The following is a 25,566-nucleotide window of genomic DNA, read 5'->3' as shown; positions in this document are numbered from 1 at the left end:
TCCGGAGAAGACGGCGTGCGTCCGCAACTGGCCAACCCCGGCCACGGTGGGGGATGTGTGTCGCTTCTTGGGGTTTGCCTCATATTACCGTAGGTTCGTTCCCAATTTTGCAACGATTGCTAGGCCTCTGCACCTCCTTACGGGTAGAGGACGGAAATTCAGTTGGAGCCCGCCGGAGGAGGCGGCATTTAAGGGCCTGCGTGATCGTTTGGCGACGGCGCCAACATTGGACTATCCCGATTTCGATCACCCTTTCATTCTGGACACAGACGCGAGTGACACGGGCATTGGGGCCGTTCTGTCGCAGTCCAAAGGCGGTGTGGAACGCGTGGTGGCGTACGGTAGCCACGTCTTGTCCCCCGCAGAAACCCGCTACTGCGTCACTCGCCGCGAACTTTTGGCCATTGTTTATTTTCTCCGCCAATTTCGGCCGTATCTCTACGGCCGTTCGTTTATTGTGCGCACGGATCATGCGGCTTTACAATATGTTCTGAAGGTAGACCAACCATCTGGCCAACTGGCACGATGGTTGGACACTCTGTAGGAGTTTTCCTTCCATATTCAGCATCAGAAGGGGGCGCGTCACGCAAATGCGGACGCGCTCTCCAGGTTACTGCAAGGATCCCCTTGCGCTTGCGCGTCAGGTACGCATAGGTGTACGCCGACTCAGCAGCCCCCTCGGCCTATTGCGTTAGCGGTCGAGGTGCCTGAGGCTCCAGTGTGCCTGGGACTGGCCGATGGGGTTCTGAACCTTCCACGAGCAGTGTGGATTCGTGAACAAATGCTTGACGACTCGTTGGGGACTCTGTGGAGTCTGGCTGCAAAGGGAGGGGGGGGACTGGTTTCCGGAGGGACGCCGGGGGCCGCTCTCCGCGACGGACTGCTGATGTGGAGGGAGGGGTTACATGATCGCTGGCGTCTTGTTGTACCGTCGTCGTTACGGTACGAATTGATTAGGACTCTGCATTGCGACACGCTATTACACCTGGGGGTGCAGAAAACCTTGTTGATGTTGCAGCGAGACTACTTCTGGCACGGCATGACGACGGATGTCGTCGGGCACGTTCGCGCGTGTCCCAAGTGTGCCCGGCGGAAGCCGCCTAAACACCCATATGTGCCGCCGGTACAGTCTATACAGGTGTCTCGAGTTAACGAGTTGGTGGCGTTGGATATTTTGGGACCCTTCCCGCCATCTGCTAAGGGTAATAAATACTTGCTAGTTGGAGTGGAGTATCTCTCCCGCTGGCCGATGGCCTTGCCCCTGCCCGACCAGTCGGCGGCGTCCATTACGGACGCCTTTCTATTTGGATATGTCATGGACAAGGGGGCGCCGGAGAGGCTGCTCACGGATCAGGGCCGGAATTTTTCTTCTAAATTGTTGGGGGAGGTGTGCGCTGCTCTGGGGACCAAAAAGATCCGGACATCCCCCTACCACCCGCAGACGGATGGCATGGTGGAACGACTAAATCGGACGCTGTCAGCCATGCTGTGTCACACGGTTAATGAGAAGCAAGCTGACTGGGATTTGCACATCCCTGGGGTACTCTCGGCATACCGGATGACGCCTCACGCGTCCACAGGATATTCTCCGTTTTTTCTCATGTACGGTCGCGAAAACGTGCCGCCAATGGATGTGCAGTTGGGAACGGGAGTGAGAGGGCCTATTAAGCCTCTCCCCGATTACATTCAGGACGCCGTTCGCCACGTCGCTGAGGCGCGGGAGGGGGCCCGATTGGCTACTGCCAAAACCCAGGCCCGAAACGAACGTTGCGCTCGACGCTCGAAGGGGAAGTGCCCCTGGAAGGTGGGGGACATGGTTTGGCTGCATTGCCCGCAGGTGCGAGCAGGAACCTCCCCTAAATTGCATAAACCATGGCAGGGGCCTGTTAGGCTCATTGAGGTTCCTAACCCGCAGTTCGCGCACGTTCGGTTCGGATCTCAGCGCTGGTAAGTCCATACGTCTCGGTTGAAACCATACGTGGCCCCTCGGACGGATGCGTCATCTCCTGATGTTGCCTTGCCGGTGTCTGTTGCTGCCGACGCACCCTTGCCTGTGCCTGTTGACCCTGCAAGAGCGCCTGTCGTGCCTTCTACAGACGAACTGGCCGTGACACTGCAGGAGGCAGCGGACTCTGCTCTGGGTGGGCCTACCACGGCTGCGGGGACACCTGACCCCGCCGCCCCTCCAACCCCACCACAGACACGGTTGCGGGACGCCCCGGACTCGGGTCCTTCAGGGGAATGGGACCTTGGCGTTGACGGGCCTCCAATAGCGACAGGGGGTTTTGACCCTGTCGCTCCTAAAACCCCGTCGCGTTCTCGGTCTGCAGGGGGGCCGCCGCTCGTCCGGGACGGGCCGGCGACCCGCACACGTTCAAAATCTTTATTTTCGTTGATTGTTGTTCTTGTTCTTGTTGTTATTGTTATTATTGTTGTATTCTCCATTGTCCGGTCACGGCTGATGGTTGTTGGTCGCTCGCATTACTTGTTCTGTTTCAGCCGAGGACGGCTGGAATTTTCTCGACGGGGGAGGGTGGTGTAATGCGAGCGTAAACGGGCTCGCGGGATGTGACGTAACAGGTGGGAGGAGTTAGGGTCACGTGGGGAGAGAGAGAGATTTTAAGGACAGGAACCGGAAGGGCTGGGGGAGAGTTTGAGAATAAAGACAGGAGGAGGCCACGCAGGGCAGGAGAAGGAAAGTGGCGTGATCGCCACAGGGTTGGGACTCGGCACCGTTGGCCAGCGGTGTCCGGGCACGGAGGCGACGGAGAGCCAGCAGCGGGGCTGCATAGTGAGCAGCCGTGGGGCTGTAGGTCGGAGGCAGAGAGGCTGAGTAACGAGCCAGCAGCGGGGCTGCATAGTGAGCCAGCAACAAGTCTGCAGGAGCGACGGCAGCAGTGGGGCTGCTGAGCGGGAGACGGAGGAGACTCTGAGCGAGACGCCGTGCGGGCAAAGTTGTACGAAACAATAAAGGACAACAAAGACAGACCCAGTGCAAGAGTCCTTTATTACATATGTACACATTATTACATTATAACTTTTTCTCATCTCTATCCTAACTCTTCACACGCGCACGTGTGGGTGGTGAGTGCGGGTTGTGAGTACGGGTGGTGAGTGTGGGTGGTGAGTGTAGGTGGTGTGGTGAGTGTGGGTGGTGTGGTGAGTGTGGGTGGTGAGTGTGGGTGGTGTGTGTGGTGAGTGTGGTGTGGTGAGTGTGGGTGGTGAGTGTGGGTGGTGTGGTGAGTGTGGGTGGTGAGTGTGGGTGGTAATTGTGGATGGTGAGTGTGGGTGGTGTGGTGAGTGTGGGTGGTGAGTGTGGATGGTGAGTGTGGGTCCACTCCGCTACTCTGCCGTGGGCCGCCCACCACAGAGCAGCAGGCGGCTGAGGAGCGTGCGGACTGAGCGGACTGAGCGGAGTGAGCGTAGTGAGCGGAGCGCCCTGCCCACACGCGCCAGGGCACCTCGCTCTCTCTCCTCCTCCTCTTCCTCCTTCTCTTTATTCTCCTCCTCTTTATCCTCCTCGTTGTCGTCATCCTCCTCCTGCGTCTCCACCACCTTCACCACCACCTCCGTCCTCTCTCCAAAGGTCTGGGTGAGCGGTCCCGACAACGATAACGACGATGACGATGATGACGATGATGACGATGATGATGATGATGATGACGATGATGACAATGGGAGCTTCTCATCCGGCTCCGCTATGTGGAGAGGCAGCAGCACCACAGCAGCACATCATCGTCATCATTATCATCATCATCATCGTCATCATTGTCATCATCGTCATCATCATCATTGTCATCATCGTCATCATCGTCGTCGTCATTGTCATCATCATCATCATCGTCATCATCGTCATCGTCGTCATCCTCAACGTCATCATCATCAGCGTCATCATCGTCATCGTCATCATCTTCGTCATCGTCATCATCATCTTCATCATCGTCGTCATCGACGTCATCCTCAACGTCATCGACGTCATCCTCAACGTCATCATCATCATCATCGTCGTTATCATCGTCATCGTCGTCATCCTCATCGTCATCATCGTCGTCATCGTCATCATCATCGTCATCATCATCATCGTCATTATCGTCGTCGTCATCATCATCATCATCATCGTCGTCGTCATCATCATCGTCATCATCATCATCGTCGTCGTCATCCTCATCATCCTCATCGTCGTCATCCTCATCGTCGTCATCCTCATCGTCGTCATCGTTATCATCGTCATCGTCATCATCAACGTCATCAGACCCACAGAGACCCATACTCATAGAGACCCATATAGACCCACAGACACCCATAGACCCACAGAGACCCATAGACCCACAGAGACCCATAGACCCACAGAGACCCATAGACCCATGTAGACCATTCATAGCAGCAGTCAATTACTCGAAGTGCGTGACGCCGATTCTAAACGTGAAGGGGAAAATCTGGAGGACCCGGAAAAGAATCCACGCGGTGACCACCACGGGGACAGAAAATCAGATTGCAAATATACAGCAGCGGCAGGCATCGTCAGTGTCGGGATCGAGCCCACGACCTCCTGTGTACCAGGCGAGGTAGTTAACATCTCATCAGGGTCGGGATCAAGCCCACGACCTCCTGCGTACCAAACGAGGTGGTTAACATCTCATCAGGGTCTGGATCCAACCGACGACCTCCTGTGTACCAGGTGAGGTGGTTAACATCTCATAATGGTCGGGATCGAACCCACGAACTCCTGTGTACCAGGGGAGGTAGTCAACATCTCACCAGGGTCAGAATTGAACCCACAACCTCCTGCGTACCAGGTGAGGTAGTTAACGTCTCATCAGGGTTGGGATCGAACCCACGATATCCTGCATACCAGGCGAGGTAGTTAACATATCATCAGGGCCGGGATCGAACCCACAACCTTCTGCGTACCAGGCGAGGTAGTTAACATCTCATCAGGGTCGGGATCGAACTCACGACCTCCTGCGTACCAGGCGAGGTACTGAACGTCTCATCTGGGTCGGGATCGAACCCACGACCTCCTGCGTACCAGGCGAGGTAGTTAACGAGATAACGTCTCATCAGGGTTGGGATCAAATACACGACCTCCTGCGTACCAGGCGAGATAGCTAACGTCTCATCAGGGTCGGGGTCGAACCCACGACCTCCTGCGTACCAGGCGAGGTAGTTAACATCTCTTTAGGGTCGGGATCGAACCCGGGACCTCCTGCATACCAGGCGAGGTAGGTAACATCACATCAGGGTCGGGATCGAACCCACGACCTCCTGGGTACCAGGCGAGGTAGTCAACATCTCATCAGGGTCGGGATCAACCCCACGACCTGCGTACCAGGCGAGGTAGTTAACGTCTCATCAGGGTCGGGATCGAACCTACTACCTCCTGCGTACCAGGCGAGGTACACAGAGAGAGGCTCACCGTGGCGCAGCAGCTGCAGAGCCCTGCACAGGAGTGGTGCCGCCGCTGCTGCTGATGGTGGTGATGGCCCAGCTGGTGGTGTAGGCCCAGCTGGTGGTGGTGGTCCGGATGGTGGTGGTGGTGGCCCGGATGGTGGCAGTGGTGAGGGTGGCCTCGATTGTGGTGGGGGTGGCCTCGCTGGCGGTGGTGGCCGGGGTGGTGGGGGTGGCCTAGCTGGTTGTGGTGGCCCGGATGGTGGCGGTGGTGGTGGCCCGGATGGTGGCGGTGGTAGGGGTGGCCTCGCTGGTGGTGGAGGTGGCCTCGCTGGTGGTGGTGGCCGGGGTGGTGGGGGTGGCCTCACTGGTGGTGGTGGCCGGGGTGGTGGGGGTGGCCTCGCTGGTGGTGGTGGCCGGGGTGGTGGGGGTGGCCTCGCTGGTGGTGGTGGCCGGGTTGGTGGTGGTGGCCCGGATGGTGGCGGTGGTGGCTTCGCTGGTGGTGGGGGTGGCCTTGCTGGTGGTGATGGCCGGGGTGGTGGGGGTGGCCCAGCTGGTGGTGGTGGCCCAATGGTGGCGGTGGTGGTGGCCCGGATGGTGGCGGTGGTGATGGCCCGGATGGTGGCGGTGGTGGCCCGGATGGTGATGGGGGTGGCCCTGCTGGTGGTGGCCCGGGTGGTGGTGGTGGTGGTTTGGAGCCAGCTGTGAGCCAGCGCCTGCTCAGGCGTCATCCGGAGATTCGGATCCCATCTGTTGGGAGACGCACGGGGAGGGAGGGAAGTGTGGGGGGGAGACGCACACGTGGTAAGAGGGGCATGGTGAGATGATTTGACAGGGTGGGAGGTGGGGGGAGAGTGGGGAGATGGCGGCGTGGGGGGGGAGAGATGGAGAAAGTGGGAGGGAGTGGCTGTGGGAAGTGAGTGGGTGGCAGAGCTGTCAACCCGTACCGTTTATTCGATATTCTTGTACAGGGTAATTGAGTTTTCAGGTCCGTACGGAGTGCAGCCGTTTCAATTCTGGGTAACAACAATAATTTGTGTCTATTTGTTTGTGTTTGTCCCTTGTGATGGGACTTTGCAGGATAAACGTTGAGATTTATAAGGGTCATGGGGTGACCAATAAAGGTCTGAATTGGGTCTGTAGTAAGATAGGGCACTGATAAAGGGTTGACAGGTATGGGGTGATGAGTGGGGATGAGTGAGTGGGGATGAGTGAATGGGTATGAGTGAGTGGGGATGAGTGAGTGGGGTTCAGTGAGTGGGGCTGAGTGAGTGGGGGTGCATGGGGGCGTGTCGGGGTGGGTGAGGGTGAGCGAGGGGTGAGTGTGGTTCGTACTGCAGGCAGCGGCTGACGAAGTCCACCAGCTGAGGGTGGTGACCCTGCAGCGCGCAGTGCAGGGGGAGGCTTCCCGGTGGCCGCTGCTTGGACACGTTGTATGGGAGGCCCTCAGAGTCTGCAGAGACAGAAAGACGCATGCAGAGTCACCAACCACCACGTCGCCCACATACCAACTCACCCACTCACCTACCAACCCACTATGTCACTCACTCACCCACCCCCTCACCTACCTACTCACCTACCCAACCACTCACCCGACCGCTCACTCACACACCCACCTATGCTTCCTAGCGACTGCTACAGAGAGCCCCAAACCCCACCCCACCTCCCACCTCCGGGATATTCAGAGACCCTCCCCAGCCCCCCCCCCCCCCCCCCCCCACAAAAGAACCCTATAAGAGCCTCCCTGCCACCCACCAACTAACAAAACGGAATGGGTTACGTCGCTGGCGCCAGCCTGCCCGAGCCTTCGACTCACCAAAGTAAAGTGTCCTGTTTGGGGCTTCGTCCACCATCTTTTTCGGGGGCATGCCCAGGATCTGCGCACGGTTTCGGACGAAGAGAAAAGGAGGAGGGGGAGGTGTAGCCTCAGCGGGCCCATTGGACAGGGGCGGTTTCTTCATTAGGGCGATTGGGCGACGCACCACCAATGTGTGAAAGGGACTTTTTCAATCACATTAACAATCTCATTCAACCACAGAGCTATGCTAGCCGTTACTGTGCCTCTGGATATAGTCCAATCAGCGTCATGTCACGTTCTGTGGAGTACCGCCTCTTTTTGGGCGAATTCACTCCGGCTGAGAATCGCCCCGTGTGGTCCCATAGACTTACATTCAAAGATGTTTTTTTTCGAAGGGCGGGCGCTGCAATGCATTCTCTATGGCTTCCGGGAGGGCTCGCACTAACGTGCTTACGTCATCATACGTAAGCACGTTTCAGTCAACAAAATTATTTGTCGCCACCTAGTGGAATCTTTAATAAAAGAAACTGAGTGGATTGTAATAATAGTAAGTATAGAAACAAACAAGATGTATTGTAAGAGTCACTTTATTTTTCATTAATATTAAAGAAGTGAAGTTGCCTTTACATGCTTAAGCTGTTAATTTATCCATTGCATGGGTGGACCTTATCCTTATCAATCATCCAGACATTTGCCCCCCCTGAGAGATTTTGCAGGAGCCGCCACTGCCATTGGGGCAAGTGCTGTCTGTCAGCGGTGAGTAGTGGCGGAGGCAGCGCCTGTCGAGGCCGGAACTGTGTACATAGACAACAATCCCCTCTTCCCCTCCTTGTCTTAGCCTTTTCCGATTGCTGGGGCAAGTGCTGTTTAATCACAAGCAGCACCTATGAAGGCCGCACAGTGTACAAAGACAACAATCCCCTCCCCACATTATCCTCATCTCATTGCTGGGGCAAGTGCTGTTTAATCACAAGCAGCACCTATGAAGGCCAGCACTGTGTACAAAGACAACAATCCCCCCTCCCCATATTAGCCTCATCTCATTGCTGGGACAAGTGCTGGTAGCAGCGAGCAGCACCTTTGAAGGCCGGAATGGCACACGAGGGGGTTGGTGCCCAGCACCACGCCCGGCCACCTTTGTCTCCTCACTGGCTTTTGTGGCCGTGAGAGGGAATCAAACTCTATGAGTATGGGTCTCTGTGGGTCTGTATGGGTCTCTATGAGTATGGGTCTCTGTGCAGACCAAGAGACCCATACCCATAGAGACCTGCCTGCCCACCCACCATACCCACCGTACCCACCCACCATACACACCCACCATACCCACCCACTATACCCACCGTACCCACCCACAGCCCGTACCTCGATGCAGCAGGGCAGGTGTTCTTCGTAGGCCCGTGAATCAAAGAGATCCTTGCCGGTGGCCATCTCGGCCACGGTGCAGCCCAGGGCCCACATGTCCACAGCGCAGGTGACATGGTAGCCCAGCAGCAGCTCAGGGGCCACGTAGGGCACCGTCCCGCCCACGGTTTGGGCTGCACAGCAACAACAACAACGACGATGAATATGAAGTAGTCCCTCCATCAACAGCGACGTGGGTTGAACAGGTTTTTTTTCGGTCGGTCAAACGCGTAGTCGGCTTCTGCGACCGATATTTCACGGCGTAGGCGAGTTTTCAGGTTGGACCGCGTACTCTGGCTGCCCGCCTGATGATGATGCTCGTCTGCAAGCGCTCGAATTGTAAACGTCGTAGTGGGTTTACATCTCCAGCACACCGATTAGTGCTGTGCAAGTGGCGAATTGGAGCGTCCTGTTTACGTGACGCTCAACCTCACTGAGTGGCTGCGTCGGATGGCGGTGGGTTTGACGGCGCAATGTTTACATTGACGCGAGCTAACCCTAAAAAAAAACTCCACGCACGCGAAGCCACTCACTTTCATACTTCAGGTAGAAGCTGCACCCGAAGTCGGTGACCCTCACTTTGCCGGCCGCGGTTAGCAGAATATTGTCCTGGACAAAGGGGAGACAGATAAGGAATTCCACGCTCTGAGGTTATGGCGATAGTGTCAAACCAGCAATGGGTCGATCACGCAAAGTGACGCATTTACACCCACATGGGCAGCCCCCCCCCCCCGACTTGTGACACGAGCTATGTGCCTAAGACCCATTCAAAGTAGTTTTAATAAACTACTAATAAACTACTAAACCCATTTGTTTAATTTTACTACCAGGGTGTGAGGCCCCGCTGAGCTGCTGTGTAGCTATTTTATCGGAAACGACCTGGCCATCACATAATGATAGCTCAACGAAGTGGGCTGATATCATCATCAGCACGTGGAAATGTTACAACAGCAGTCAAATACTCTAAACGCATGGTGATGTTGATTATGAACGTGGAGGGAAAAACCGGAGGACCCGGAGAAAAATCCACGCGACCACCACAGGGAGAGAGAGATGTAGACTCAAAATATACAGCAGGCGTCAGGGTCAGGATCAAACCCACGACCCCCTGTATACCAGGCGAGGTAGTTTACATCTCCTGCTACCTCCTCCATCTGGTAAGGAGGAGGTGGCAGAGTCACAGTAGAGAGACGGAGCCAGCGCATTGACCTGCAATCAACTGTGGCCAGCCTGCCTCTGCGGTACAAGTGTCCACCTCGTTCCGGATTGTCTTCACCGGAGGTACGGTGACCCCACCACTACCACCACCTCCCTCCAGATGGACGGAGCCAGCGCATCGACCCCGCGATCAACAGTGGCCGGGCTGCCTCCGCGCCAGCTAACCAAGCGCCCCGATGAGAGGGCGCGACCACCGCGCCCGCTCCGCTCACCGGCTTGATGTCCCCGTGGACGATGCCCAGCACCTTGGCGTACAACAGGAAGTCGAGAATGGCCCTGGTGTACTCCCTCAACCGCCTCAAGTAGATTCGCCCGATGCTCCCTTTGCTCATGACGTCGTAGAGGCTCTTCCTGGCACGACAACAACGCCGACGTTAAAATCCCTTTCCCGTTCCGATGACGTCCGCAGGGCGCCCCACGACCCGGACCCCAAACTGACTTTAGTTTTGGGGGGGAGGTAATGAAACGCCTCGTTGCTCCGCGGTATTCATCCGCGGCCTCGCCGCGCCGCACTACTTGCGCCGAGGGAACTAACGTGCACAAAACATTGCCGCGCGTTTAATATTTTATGATAATAATTTCATTATTATGATTTTATTATAATTTTACCATGATTATGTTATTATTATCAAAATAGAATTTAAATTAAGTAATGTATTCGATTAAATTAATTTACTTAACGAGGCGAAACATATTTTTGATGAATTGTTAACTATCTTTAAACTCATTAAATAAACTGCAAAAGAAGTTAATTATGAAAGTTATTCAATAAAGCTATTGGGGAACAAATTAGAAAATGTATCCCCCCCCCCCACTTTGCGCAAGAGCACAGAAGTGTGGTCACCACATCTGTGTTTCTATATAAAAAACGAAACAGGTAGAATTCTGCACAAAATCTGGCTGTCGCCTGATGAAGCTAATTGTAAGTACAGGTGACACGTCATACTCCAACACACTGTTGTGCTGTACCATTATATTACACTATACACTACACTATACACTACACTACTTAACACTACATTGTACACTACACACTAGTGCTGTACTAGTAACAAATTGGCACGTTCTCTTTGCGTGACAACCCTTACTAGTTGGCTGTGGCGGATGGTGGCGGGTTTAATGACACAACATTTATATATTTACGCAATCTAACCAAAAATACCTCTATTATGGATGATATTGGTCGCGAAAGCCCTGCGTGTAAAACTCAATAAATAAATGTGGTAAATCTAGTTGCTTGATCAAATATTAAATAAATATTCATTCCGAAATAAATCAACTATCGAACGGAGCAATGGACACGCGCGCACACGTGGGTGGTGGGGGGGGAGGTTCGCGTACTTCAAGAGCTCGACGACGAGGCAATTGTGTCCGCGGAATTCGAACGTATCCAGGACCCGGATGACTCCATAGCGCTCATCGCTGTCCTTGCCCTGCAGCTCCTTGGCCACCTCCAGCTCCGTCCTCTGGCGGGCCGCTGTCGAGGAGCTGCGCAGTGGGAGGGGGAAGGCCATGAAATCAATGGTGACTCTGTGTGGGTGTCTCTTTAGGTGACTCTGTGGGGATCTCTTTCGGTGTCTCCGTGGGGGTCTTTGTGGGGGTCTCTGTGGGGGTCTCTGTGGGGGTCTCTGTGGGGGTCTCTGTGGGGGTCTCTGTGGGGGTCTCTGTGGGTGACTGTAGGGGTCTCTGTGGGTGACTTTGTGGGGGTCTTTGTGGGTATCTCGGTGGGTGACTCTGTGGGTGACTCTGTGGGTGACTCTGTGAGTGACTGTGGGGGTCTGTGTGGGAGTCTCGGCAGGGGTCTCTGTGGGGTCTCTGTGGGTGACTCTGTGGGTTACTCTGTGGGTTGCTATGTGTCTGGGTGTTTCTGTGGGCCTCTGTGGGTCTCTAAGTATATGGGTGTCTCTGTGGGTCTCTAAGGTCTCTATTAATTTGGGTGTCTCTTGGGTCTCTAAGGGTCTGGGTGTCTCTGTGGGTCTCTAAGGGTCTGGGTGTCTATGTGGGTGTCTCTTTGGGTCTCTTAGGGTCTGGGTGTCTCTGTGGGTCTCTGTGGGCGTCTCTGTTGGTTACTCTGTGGGTTACTCTGTGGGTCTCTGGGTCTGGATGTTTCTGTGGGCCTCTGTGGGCCTCTCTGGGTCTCTAAGGGTCTGGGTGCCTCCGTGGGTGTCTAAGGGTCTGGGTGTCTCTGTGGGTCTCTGTGGGTCTCTATGGGTCTGTTTATAGTGAGCAGAAGTCTTACGCCAGTTGGTATATTGTTAGCGAGTCCATAGTGTCAGTTTCATGGCGGTGCCTCCAATCATTTGATTATTATTTTCCGAGAGCGCGGGCCGCCGTGGAAGGCCATCCGACTCACCACAAGGGCAGCGACAGCATCTTGACGGCCACGAGCGTTTTGGTTTTGTGGTCGAGGCACTGCAGCACCAGGCCCTGGCCTCCCTCGCTGATCAACTTCTGCACCTCATAGCGGTAGTGGAGCTGTTCCTTGCGGACCTAGGAGGCGGAGGAGGCAGAGGCCTGTAGTCAGAGTCATAGCAATCGGAGCGTCTCACGCTCAGTAGTGGCAGCAGCAGTCGGGGCTTCCACGACCGCCATTATCCACCACTGAGGTTTACTTTTGCTTGGGTGTTAGATCGCGGAAAGGTATAAATGTTTCGTTAAACTACCGAATGCTTGCCTTAAAGCTTTCGTGACTGCAGGAATTCATATTCTTGGGTCTTTCGGTAAAGTCACGTAGATAGGTTAAAAGAAAATTATTAAAAATACCAGAAAACTACGTTTCAATCGCAACGCAAGCGGTCATCTTCCTGTTATTTTTATTTTATTTGAACCTATCTACGTGACTTTACCGAAAGACCCAAGAATACCGAATGCCGTTAAAACTTGGGGGAGTTGTTCGCCTTTTTGCGTTTATCCATCTAACACTGGGTAGTGAGACACTGGTGGTGAGACACTGGTGGTGAGACACTGGTGGTGAGACACTGGTGGTGAGACACTGGTGGTGAGGTACTGGTGGTGAGGCACTGGTGGTGAGGCACTGGGGGTGAGGCACTGGTGGTGAGGCACTGGTGGTGATGCACTGGTGGTGATGCACAGGTTGTGAGACACAGGTATTGAGACTGGGCCCTAAAGAAGGCTGCTCTCTCTGGTGTAGACCAATCAGTTTCAAAGGCAATGCCACATATTATCAGAGCATGTTTTTGCTTGCATGTGTAGTAAGGTTCCCGGAGACTTGACAACGTAGTTGGAGGCACACGCTTGTTTATTAACACCAGCCAGTAACAGGCAACTTACAGTACTTGAAGGGGTATCGGCCCCTTCACCCGTCTACGCTACGGAACACAACAGCCTGACTCACAGCTAGCTTACAGCTAGGTTACGGCACCCGGAATACCCAGTCCAGTTCTTAGAAGAGCGTCGGTTCTGGGCTCTTAGGGCCACGCCGCCGGCTTGCCTGGTCGGCCCTGAAAAGGGCAGCGATCCCAGGGAGTTCCAGGGCCTGTCTAGCTGGTCTTCTTTCTTCACTGGTTACAGCTTAACACTAGACCCCGAGCCGTCCGGCTCGCCACCTTAAATAGCCATCCCCCCTTGAGGGGTGGGGCTGTGGGGGATCCCAGCTCCGCAATAGCCCCCCAGGATAACAACGCGGACGTCGCAGTAAACACCGTCTTCGCGTACCGATGTAGCCACGCCCATTGTGTTTGTTTGCCATCCGCGGCAAGTCTAAATCCGGCCGTCTACAACGGCTACAACGGCTCTACATCACCCCCCCCTGTACAGCTCGCAGCCGTCCCGGCTGCAACAAAATGGCAATAAAGATGCATCCACCCTTTTGAACCCGTGTGTGCCTCACAAATTTTTAACAACAACAACAAGAAGAACAAACCAACACGACGCACCCCGACCGAATAAATACCCCATCCTGTAAAAACAACATATATACAAGAACCGAGGGCGGTCGCCCGCAAGGGTCGCGTTGGCGGCCAGCCTCACAAAAGTCTACGCGTTCTGGCGCGCGTCCTTGCAGCGGGGCCGTCACAAGGGACCCCTCTGGTTAGGCCAGTGGCGGTTGTTAGCAGTCCGGGTGTGAGGGTGTCCGGCTCCGCTGCAGAGCGACCCCCGACCCCCCCAGGAGGGGTTGGCGGTCGTGAGCGTGTCACTCCTGGTGCGCCTGGAGGTGGAACAGACGGTGTTAAGTCAGGTGACAGCAGAGAAGTCGTACTCCGGGAGTCGGTGGACCCCTCACATGATTGGCCACGCGTGTGTGAAGTATGAACATGGGGCGCAACGAACGGTTTTAACCTGGAGGGGTGCACAAACCACCGACGTTTCCCCCATCGGATACGCACACATTGTGGGCACAAAACCTGCACCACCTCCACGGGCCCCCGCCACGGCCGCACCAGTTTAGACGAGGTTGCTAGCGGGACTTGGGGACAGTGCAACCACGCCTGGTCACCCGGCTTCCACTGAAGCACGTGCACCCGACCCAGCCTGAGCCTCTCATTCGCCTTCTGGCGGAGTTCAGAGTTCTGCATGGCCGCCTCCCACGCCTCTGTCAATTTAGCGACGTTGAATTTCACATGTTCGGCCAATTTGGATTTACTATGCGGCGTGGCGATCCGCAGCTGAGTCGGAACAGGTGGGTTAGGCTCCCGGCCATACATTAGGAAAAAGGGCGAAAACCCGGTCGCCGCATGGGGAGCCATCCTGTATGCTGCCAGAACCCCCGGGATATGAAGGTCCCAATCGGTCTGGGATTCAGACACCTGCTGGGACAGCATGGACGTGATGGTCCGATGCAGCCGCTCCACCATTCCATCCGTTTGCGGATGATATGGGGAGGTGCGAATCTTTTTCATTCCCAGGAGCTCGCACACCTCGTGGAGAAGCTTCCCCGAAAACTTTTTACCCTGATCGGTCAGCAGCCGCTCCGGAGCACCTTTGTCGAGGACATAGCCTTGGACAAAGGCCTCCACGATGGCTGCTGCTGACTGATTGGCAAGGGGCCAGGCCATAGGCCATCTCGTAAAATATTCTACCCCGGTTAACAGGTATTTATTCCCCCTTGGCGTAGCGGGGAATGGGCCCAGAATATCTAGTGCGACGAGCTCGTTAACTCGGGAAACTTTTACGGACTGTAAGGGTGGGTTAGACCCCTTCGCTGGTGGCTTCCTTTGCGCGCACTGGGTGCATGACCCCAACAGGTCCTCCACATCCTTTGCCATGCCCGGCCATGAAAAATCTAGTTGGAGTGTGGCAAGGGTTTTGTGGGTCCCTAAGTGGAGGAGTTGCTCGTGCGCAGCCCACACGACGCTCCCCCGCAACGCAGAAGGCACCACCAGCCGGTGTCGACGGGATTTGCCGTCCCAGTGCATGAGAAGGCCCTGGACCAACCCCCAGAAGTCGACATTTTCACCCCCCCGCACGATTCCCCCGACGCGACGGCGCAAAGCGAGGAGGGAGGTGTCCTCCATTTGGAGGCGCCCCCACTCCGCAACCGACAACCCCAGCAAGGAATCCCTCCCTTCTTTCTCGATAGGACCGGCAACGGAAAGCCCATCGGCGGCGGCTGCTTAAACCGAATTAGAGCTGACATTCGGAGGTCTGCAACGCCCCGAACCCAGCAGGCAAGCGCACTCAGAGGTGGGTGGTAACTGGGACAGAGCGTCCGCATTGGTGTGGCGAGTGCCCTTACGATAGGTAGTCGCAAAATCGAAATCCTGAAGGATTTCCAACCATCGAGACAATTGTCCCGATGGCTGTTGAACCCGCAAAGCATACTGCAGCGCCGCATGATCTGTGCGGACGGTGAACCGCCGACTGTACAGATATGGGCGGTATTGTTGAATGAAGTACACGATTGCCAATAGTTCCCTACGGGTAACGCAGTATCTTTGTTCCGCCGGAGACAACACCTGACTGCCGTACGCAACCACATGTTCCACGCCCCCAATAACCTGGGAGAGAACGCCCCCGATGCCCGTGTTGCTTGCGTCTGTATCGAGCAAGAAGGGTTTTGTAAAATCCGGGTAACTCAATGGCGGAGCCCCGACTAGGGCGTCCCGGAGCGAGTGAAAAGCGGCATCTTCCTCCTTACCCCAATGAAATTTGACCCCCTTAGATGTCAAGGCATGTAAGGGTTTCGCAATGGTAGCGAAATCAGCGACAAACCGGCGGTAGTATGATGCGAATCCGATGAAACTCCTGACCTCACCCACTGAGGTGGGAGTTGGCCAGGAGCTAACACATTTCGTTTTGGCGGGATCAGTGGCAATGCCTGAACGGCCCACAATGTGACCCAAATAGCGCACCAATTCGCGGAGCAAGAAACACTTCTGGGGCTTGAACTTCAAATTAGCAGCCCGCATTTTGAGAAAAACGGCACGCATCCTCTGGAGGTGTTCATCGAATGTTCTACTAAAGACGATGACATCGTCTAGGTAAATCAGACACGAATCCCACTGCAAGCCAGCCAGAACCAATTCCATTAATCGCTGAAAAGTTGCCGGCGCGGAATGTAATCCCATCGGCAAGCGATTAAATTGGAAAAGGCCCTGCGGCGTACGGAAAGCAGTTTTCGGTTTGGATTCGTCATCCAGAGGGAGCTGCCAGAACCCGGACAATAAATCCAATGTGGAGAAGAATCGCGCCCCTGCCAGGGCATCAAGCGATTCGTCCATCCGGGGAAGCGGGTATGCGTCGGCTACAGAAATTTTGTTAAGCCGACGGAAATCCACACAAAAGCGCAATGATCCGTCGTGTTTTTTAACCAGAACGATCGGTGCGCCCCAAGGGCTGGTGGAAGGGGATATGTTATCCGCAGCTAGCATGTCGTCTACAGCCGATTTAACATGCTCCTTTTCGGCGGGACTTAACCGAAATGGATTTTGGCGGATTGCCGCGCTGTCACCCGTGTCAATATGGTGTTTCAACAATTTAGTACAGCCAATATCATATTTATTTAGACTAAAAACGTCTGAAAATTCGCGAAGGAGGACTCGAAGCCTCTCACGCTGTGGACCGGACAGGTCCACCGATCCCGCGCAAAGCGCATCGAGCCACCCCTCATCACGATCCGAATGTGGTAGCGAGGGCGAACCGGCGCTCACCTGAGCAACAACCGGTTCCTCACGAGGCACCGGCGTCGCGTGCGCGAGCACGGTCCCCTGAGGAACCACGGCCGTTCGCGACCCCACATTGAGGACCGCCATGAAGGGGTCCTCGTCCCCTTTGACCACGGTCTGGGCCGCTACCAAGTCGGGTCCGTTGACCCCGGCCCTCGATGGTCCCAACAGAACCCCCCGATCCCCGACGCCCTCCCCAAACGGTCGGCGCAGCCTAAGAGGTACGAGCATTTGAGCTCCCGGCGGTACGCGTACCGTCCTCGCGACCAGCGCCGGTACCGTCGCAAACGCCGCACGGACAGGGGTAGCGGGGGATGACACAAAGGCCATACGTCGCCCCGACGGAAGTGCAATGCATCCTTGGTCGATTAGTATATGAATGGGCATTTTAGCCAAGAAATCCGTCCCCAACAGGCACGGAACCGCCAGCGAGGAGGAGACCAATATCGGGCCGGAAAATTTAATGTCCCCAATACAAATTTGCGCGAGGATCTGTCCGATAATGCCCAACGAACCCCCGTTAGCAGCGTAACATGGGACATCAACAGGGAGCAAGGGACGACTTTGAATGGGGAGAATGTTGTAAATCAAATCAGACACAATAGTCGCCGATGCTCCCGTATCAATCAAGATGCGTACCTCGACCCCATCAATATGTCCCACAACAACCGACGACCCCGACGACGCGGCAACAACACGATGAGCCAACTCGGACCACTGGGTCGGTTGGACCGCACACCCCACGGAGGTACGTTTTGGCGTGACAATGGATAATTTCTGACCCCCGTTAGTTGCGGTGTGTGAGTGAGTGGCAGGTGTGTGTGTGGGCCAACCATGTGGGGTGCCACGACTCGCCGGATTTTGCTGGGGAGACTTGGGTCGAGGCGCGACGTCCTGGCGAGGCGTCGCACCACGCTGCCGAGGAGCCCGGCATCCTGACGCCACATGGCCCTGGAGGCCACAGTTGTAGCAGCGCCTGAGTGTTGCTGATGGCTTGGGCTGATCCCGGCGGCTCGGTCCGTCCCGAGCTGGCCGTACTCCGGACCTCCACTCCGTCGGGCGATCCACAACGCAGATGTCTTCCGCTGGGAGGGCGGATGCAGCCACGGTATGGCTGGCCGTCGCTTTGCTGGCCTTCCGACGTTGGGCCAGCAGGTTTGCATGGATGTGCCGGGCGGCCCTCAGCGAACACATTTCCGCGTCGTCCTCAGCCAAGACGACGATGTCCAAATCATCGGCCAGCAGCAGTAGCTTCTCCGCGACCATGGCGTCCACCCCATCCTCGTCCATCCGTGGAAAAGCCGTTTTCGCCAGGGCCAGGAGAGCCGTGCAGTACGCCAAGGCCGACTCCTTGGCGCCCCGCTGACGATCGTAAAACAGCTGACGACAGTCCGAGGGGGGTCCATAGACCGCGGCGAGGAGTTGCAGCGCCATTTGCAGCGTGGCGCGCTTCGCCCTTGGTGCCGAGGTGAGAGTGGCGAGGGCATCGCTGTCAAGCATCGCCGGCAGCGCACGCAACGCCTCGTCGTCGGTCCATTTCGCCATCTCTTGATGGGCGAGGAAGCGCCTCTGGAAGCCACCCTAGTCGCCTTCTCCTCCCACTAATTCCTTGAGAGGTGGCAGTTGCTGTTGCAGCGCAGCGTCCGTAGGCGAAAAACGCTCTCCGTCACTCCGTGCAGATTTGGCGGGCTGGGCGCGTGGCATCGGCGGTTGCTGTGGTGACGTTTCGTTGTCCGCCGCTGCCGACGTGGCTTGTGGTTGGTGAGTATCGGCCACGTGACGTAGCCCCGCCTCGCCGTCAGCCTGCACTGTACTTATGGCGGGAACTTCAAACTCAGCGTCCTTGGAAATGGCGGGAAACGGCATCGTATGTTGGCCGCCATCGCTGAGTGCAGCTCCTCCCGCCCCCAGTCGGGTAATCTGTTCCAGTGTGGCGGCTGCAGCATACAGCAATTATGCCAGTCGAGAGTGGGCCAGCCGCAGTCCTTCAGACGACGGTCCCCACTCGTCTTGACGTTGCGGTGTGGGTGGATTTGGCCCCTGCTGCTCGAGTCCGCCCTCAGCCATTTCTGGCTCAAAGTCAGCCGAGGTTTCCTCCGCCCCCGTCTCTCTGGTACGAGCTGTCCGTCGTGTCTCCATCCTTGTAGAACCACTTCCGACACCAGATGTAGTAAGGTTCCCGGAGACTTGACAACGTAGTTGGAGGCACACGCTTGTTTATTAACACCAGCGAGTAACAGGCAACTTACAGTACTTGAAGGGGTATCGGCCCCTTCACCCGTCTACGCTACGGAACACAACAGCCTGACTCACAGCTAACTTACAGCTAGGTTACGGCACCCGGAATACCCAGTCCGGCTCTTAGAAGAGCGTCGGATCTGGGCTCTTAGGGCCACGCCGCCGGCTTGCCTGGTCGGCCCTGAAAAGGGCAGCGATCCCAGGGAGTTCCAGGGCCTGTCTAGCTGGTCTTCTTTCTTCACTGGTTACAGCTTAACACTAGACCCCGAGCCGTCCGGCTCGCCACCTTAAATAGCCATCCCCCCTTGAGGGGTGGGGCTGTGGGGGATCCCAGCTCCGCAATAGCCCCCCAGGATAACAACGCGGACGTCGCAGTAAACACCGTCTTCACGTACCGATGTAGCCACGCCCATTGTGTTTGTTTGCCATCTGCGGCAAGTCTAAATCCGGCCGTCTACAACGGCTACAACGGCTCTACACATGTTCACCACAAGTACGTGTTTCATTTCCAGAAAGGCTACAGCCTATTGTTACGCTGTTAAACGCCACACCGCTGACCTGCTATGTAGCTCTTCTTTTTCAAAAGCGACCTGGCCATCACAAATCATTGCTCAACGAAGTGGCCTTGTCATTACCACCGTGTGGAAATGTGTAGCAGAAGCCAATTGCTCTAAATGTGTCGTGATGTTGTTTCTAAATGTGGAAGGAGAAAAAACGGAGGACCCGGAGAAAAATCCACGCAACCACGGGGAGAGAGATAGAGACGCAAACTCCAAATATACAGCAGGCGTCAGGGTCGGTATCGAACCCACGACCTCCTGTATACAAGGCGAGGTGGTTAACATCTGGCCACCGCGGCCGACATCGTTGTGAGTGGATTAGCCAAAGTTTGCTGCATACGAAATAACTGCGAAATAACTAACACAGAGACCTAGATCCTGAGAGACCCACAGAGACCCACAGACACCCAGACCAATAAAGACCCACACAGATCCTTAGACACCCACAGAGACCCCCAGAAACCCGCAACACAAAACCTTAACTGACTGTCTGTGTCTGGTGGTGGTGGCAGGTTTAATGATTACACATTTATACTCATGCCTTCTAACCCAATAAAAACTTGTGGGTGTCTAATGGTGTCTCTTTGGGTGCCTCTGTGGGTCTCAATGGGAGTGGGTCTCTGTGGATCTCTGTGGGTGTCTCTTTGGTTCTCTGTGGGTCTCTATGGGTGTCTCTGTGACCCTCACAGGGATGTAGTTGTTGTTATCGTCGTCGTAGCCGTCGTTGTTGCCGCCCCTGGGTTTGTCGACCTCGTCGACAGTGAAGAACCATACTTGTTTCATGGCCGCCAGCTCCAGCTTTTGGCGATGACTCAGCTGAGGCCCAAAGAGATCCAGGATCGCTGCACAAGTGACAACAACAACTTAAACTTTGAACTATTTCTGTTTTGTTTACATGCCAGGTAAGGCCCCCGCTAGAGCTACATCGTCATCATCATCACGTGCAGATTCATCACTCCAATCAGACCCACAGAGAGCCACAGAAACCCATACTCATAAAGAACCATAGAGACCCATACTCATATAGATCCATAGAGACCCACAGAGATCCATGCTCATATCGAACCATAAAGACCCACAGAGACCCATACTAAAACTAAACTGTATATACTATTTGGTTCTTTCGGTACAGGCATGACTTTGCCGAAAAAACCAAAGAGTATGGATCCCTGCAGTCACGAAAACTTCAAATCTAGATTAAACTATACGTTTTTTTTTATTTTGGCAGGTAAGGCCCCACCCAAATGGCTGATATCATAATCTTCATCACGTGGAAATATATAGCGGCAGCTAAATACTCTATACCCATGCAACATGGCCGCCATGACATCCCCCATACAACATGGGCATCATGACAACCCCCGTGCAATATCCTGCCATGACAACCCCCATGCAACATGGCCACTATGACAACCCCCATGCAACATGGCCATCATGACATCCCTAATGCAAAATGACCGCAATAAATTTCCCTATGTAACATGGCCGCAGTGACATCCCCCATGCAACATGGCCGCAATAAAGCCTTCCTTGCAACATGGCTGCAGCGACATCCCTCATGCAACATGGCTGCAATATAGTCCACATTGCAACATGGCCACAGTGACATCCCCCATGCAACATGGCCGCAATAAAGTCCCCTTTGCAACATGGCCACAGTGACATCCTTTATGCAACATGGCCGCAATAAAGTCCCCCTTGCAACTTGGCCGCAGTGACATCCCTCATGCCACATGGCTGCAATAAAGTCCCCCATGTAACATGGCCGCAGTGACATCCCCCATGCAACTTGGCCGCAATAAAGTCACCATTGCAACATGGCCGCAGTGACATCCCTCATGCTAATGGTTGCCGTGACATCCCCCATGCAACATGGCTATCATGACATCCCTCATGCAACATGGCTGCCCTAAAGACCCCCATGAATCATGGCCGCCGTAAAATCCTCCACGTAACATGGCCATCGTGATGTACCCCATGCAACATGGCTGCCGTGAAATCCCCCATGCAAAATTGCCACAATGAAGTCCCCTATGCAACATGGCTGCCATAAAATCCCCTAAACAACATGGCCACCGTGAAGTCCCCCATGCAAAATGGCGGTAGTGACTTCCTCCCATTCACCGTGGCCATGTTAGCTCACTGCTGTTCGCACCTCGAGGCGATTTACTGCGGATAGGGCCGGTGCCGGCTGCGGACAGCGCGCCCCACGTGTTGCCAGAGACTCCCTCCCTCCTTCTCGCTCCAGTTTGGCTCGTCTACATGCACATACACACACACAAACAATATTGGAGTAGGCTCCTCTACACACACGAACTTCACATAAACAGTAGGCGTCAGGGTCGAGCCCACGACCTCCTGTTTACCAAGTGAGGTTGTTAACATCTCACCATCGTGGTGCCACACATTAGTGTACAGGCATCAGAAACACTCACTACATCTCGCGGAGGATCGTTCCGCGGTTTGGTTCACAAGTGCGAGTTGTAAGTCGATTTAACACGTAGGCTTTCGCGACCAACATTATTCATAATCAACGTTTTTGGGTTAGATCGCGTTATTTATAAATGTGTCATAACCCTCCACCACCCGACACGGCCGATCAGCAAAAAAATGTCACGTTGACAAAAGACAAAAAGTTCACTGCTTTAGCCCACAGGGGTGTTGAACCATTGAAACCACAACATTTACAATTTTTGAGTACGACGTTTCGCTGGCAATTGCATCCAGCATCATCGGGCAATTCGCCAGAATGGTAAGGCTCTGCTTTTGCTCCCGGTCTTAAATAGAGCAGCAGCAGGGTGACGTCATCATTTAACTCATCAGGTGCAACGATTTGAGGCAGAGGGGGGGGGTTATTGTAATTATATACTAGATTAGCAATCAGGCAATTGTTACGATGTGAGTTGTAGATCAGTAATCAGTTGTAATGTGTGTTATTGGAATTATATGCTACGTTAGTAATCAGTTAATTAGTATTTGTTTCCCCTATTTAATAATACACTTCCAGGCCGCACTAAGGCTGTAGCTGTCTGAGCGGTTAAAGTTATTTCTGTTTCTCTCAATTTCACATGGATTATTTCATTAGTCTTTGCCAGTAGTAATTAGTTTAACACAACACTTCAAAGTTATCAAAATCAATTGAGTGTCCCTGTTGGCAAGCATGTTCCGCCACTGCCGACAGTTGTGTTTGAGATAGTTTAATATTTCTTTGATGTTCTTTTAGTCTTACACTAATGTTACTCCCCGTCTGTCCAATATAGCATCTGCCACAAACAATTAATCCGATATACACCTTCTGTTGATAATTTAGGTAATAAGTCTTTAGTGCAAGTTACTAGTTTTTGACTTTTGTGTACTGTACCAAATCTTACTGTAATGTTTTGCTTTTGCAAAACACGGGCTAAATTGTCAGTTACTCCTGAGATACATGGTATTTTAATTGTTTTAACAATCTGATCGCTTTCAGCGGTGTTGCTTTGCGATCATGATTTGCCAATTAGTGCTCTGTTAATTTGAGCATTATTGTAGCCATTCTGTCTTAGTGCTTCTTTAACATGTTTAATCTATCTCACTAGACTTTCACCATCTGACACTATTTTAGCCCGATGTATGAGCGTCTTGATAAGAGAGGATTTCTGAGCTGGGTGATGATGCGAATCTGCATTCAGATAGGCATCAGTGTGCGTTTGCTTTCTGTAAACGCTGTGTGTTATTTTACCATTTAGGCCATGTCCAAGTAAAATATCCAGGAACGGGAGTGTGTTATTCACCTCCATTTCCATGGTGAACTGGATGGGCGAGTTTCGTGCATTGAGATGATTTAGAAAATCGTTAAATGTATCTTTACCATGTGGCCAGACAACCAAAGTGTCATCCACATATCTAAACCAAAAGGATGGTTTTAATGTGCTCGACGCAAGTGCTCTCGTTTCAAAGTATTCCATGTACAAATGTGCTATAGCAGGAGAAAAAGGAGAGCCCATTGCTGCTCCTTCCCTTTGTTTAAAGAAATCGCCTCTCCGTAAGAAGAAAGTGTTATTTAAACAATGGTCAGCGAGTTTCGGAATATCTTTTTGGTAAACCTGTATTCTTTACCAGTGTATCAAGTAATTTAAGCGACTCGCTCACTGGAACCTTAGTGAATAGCAAAATCACATCAAAACTCACGAAAATATCATTAGGGTTAAGTGGAAGCGTATTATTAAATAATATACATATTACAGTTCCTTATAGGGGAAACAAATACTAATTAACTGATTACTAACGTAGCATATAATTACAATAACACACATTACAACTGATTACTAATCTAAAACTCACATCGTAACAATTGCCTGATTACTAATCTAGTATATAATTACAATAACCCCCCCTCCGCCTCAAATCGTTGCACCTGATGAGTTAAATTATGACATCACCCTGCTGCTGCTCTATTTAAGACCGGGAGCAAGAGCAAAGCCTCACCATTCTGGCGAATTGCCCGATGATGCTGGATGCAATTATCAGCGAAACGTCGTACTCAAAAATTGTAAATGTTGTGGTTTCATACTTCAACACACCGGTGGGATAAAGCAGTGAACTATTTGTCTTTTGTCAACGTGACACTTTTTTGCTGATTGGCCGTGTCGGGTGGTGGAGGGTTACGACACATTTATAAATAACGCGATCTAACCCAAAAACGTTGATTATGTATTGTAAGTCGAAGTTAAACAAATATATATTTCATAGAAGCTCATTAGTAAGTGCTGATGGTATTTGTAAGTGAGGGTGCTGTTCGTAAGTGAGAGTGATGTTCATAAGTGTGGGTGGTCTTTGTAATTGTGGGGGGTGTTGGTAAGTGCTGGTGCTGTTCGTAAGTCGAGTGTAGGGGCCCATGCGTACATCCATGGTGTTGATGCTCAGAGTGGCTTCTTTCACGCAGCAGTCCCCAAGGTGTCTGTGTGGAAAGCTGTGGGTGGGGGAGGTGGAGATGGTGTAGAGAGTCACAACACGAATTCGCATCCTCACCAATGTCCCACATCTCCCCACCAGGAACCCATCATTCTCACCACGAACCCCTATCCTCACCACGAACTCACAACACGGACTCACATCCTCACCACGAACTCACATGGACTCACATCCTCCCCACGGACCCAACTTCACCACGAACCCACAACACGGACCCACACACTCACCACGAACCCACAACACGGACCCACACACTCACCATGCACTCACACCCTCACCATGGACCCACATCCTCACTACGGAACCATACACTCACCACGAACCCAAAACACGGTCCCACAAACTGACCACGAACCCACAACAGGCAACCACAAACTCATCCCGAACCCACAACAGGCAACCACACACTCACCACGAACCCACAACACGGACCCACACACTTACCAATAATCCACAAAACTCACCTCGTCAAAAGTTTCGCTCGGATGGCTTCAGAAGTTATTCGAAAGGCGACGATGATGAAGCTGAAGCAGCTGAAGTTTAAGAAGCTGCCGTCTCCTTCACGCACGTCTCGAACTCTGAGGAAGCACGTGGTGATTGCGACGTCACCGGTGATGTGACAGTGAGACAGGCATGACCACGCCCCCTTCAACCACGCCCCTCCAAGTGACGCGCATGCGCGACCACGCCCCCGGAAGGCGCCTCCCGCCCCTCCTCTTTGGGCGCCCTCCCACCTCCACCCCCAGCTTCTACTTCCGTTTCCGGTCGGTGTGAATGGCGGCGATGGCGGGAAAAATCTGAACCCTGTCTGTGCCTCCTCGAGGTCGACTCAGCCTGAAGATGCCGACACGGGTCTCTGTGTGAGGTGAGTCTCTATGTGTCTCTGTGT

At 53.7% G+C, this 25,566-nt stretch overlaps 1 protein-coding gene across 1 annotated transcript; it reads right to left on the bottom strand.

Moving 5' to 3' along the window:
• Nucleotides 1–3,342: 3,342 nt before the first annotated feature.
• On the bottom strand, nt 3,343–24,614 carry LOC144732522 (dual specificity tyrosine-phosphorylation-regulated kinase 4-like). Its single transcript, XM_078613930.1, has 12 exons — nt 24,609–24,614; nt 21,883–21,985; nt 20,415–20,569; nt 12,159–12,295; nt 11,147–11,293; nt 10,018–10,156; nt 9,121–9,196; nt 8,549–8,721; nt 7,205–7,265; nt 6,724–6,841; nt 6,024–6,138; nt 3,343–3,588 (listed from the first exon to the last, which is right to left on the bottom strand). The coding sequence occupies exons 1-12, from the start codon at nt 24,612–24,614 to the stop codon at nt 3,343–3,345; spliced, it is 1,476 nt and encodes a 491-aa protein (XP_078470056.1).
• Nucleotides 24,615–25,566: the final 952 nt, after the last annotated feature.

The sequence above is a fragment of the Lampetra planeri genome, chromosome 43 (genome assembly GCF_965212315.1).
Source record: "Lampetra planeri chromosome 43, kcLamPlan1.2.h2, whole genome shotgun sequence".
NCBI lineage: Eukaryota > Metazoa > Chordata > Hyperoartia > Petromyzontiformes > Petromyzontidae > Lampetra > Lampetra planeri.
The sequence above is the reverse complement of the archived record's forward strand: the minus strand, read 5'-3'. Positions and strand labels throughout refer to the sequence as shown.

What these genes read in the sequence shown, in the direction of transcription:
- LOC144732522 (XM_078613930.1), bottom strand. An exon ending in ATGCTGTCGCTGCCCTTGTG is followed by an intron (nt 11,294 to 12,158) that starts GTGAGTCGGATG and finishes CCCACTGCGCAG; the next exon opens with CTCCTCGACAGCGGCCCGCC. An exon ending in TCCACGGGGACATCAAGCCG is followed by an intron (nt 9,197 to 10,017) that starts GTGAGCGGAGCG and finishes CCCTTTGTCCAG; the next exon opens with GACAATATTCTGCTAACCGC.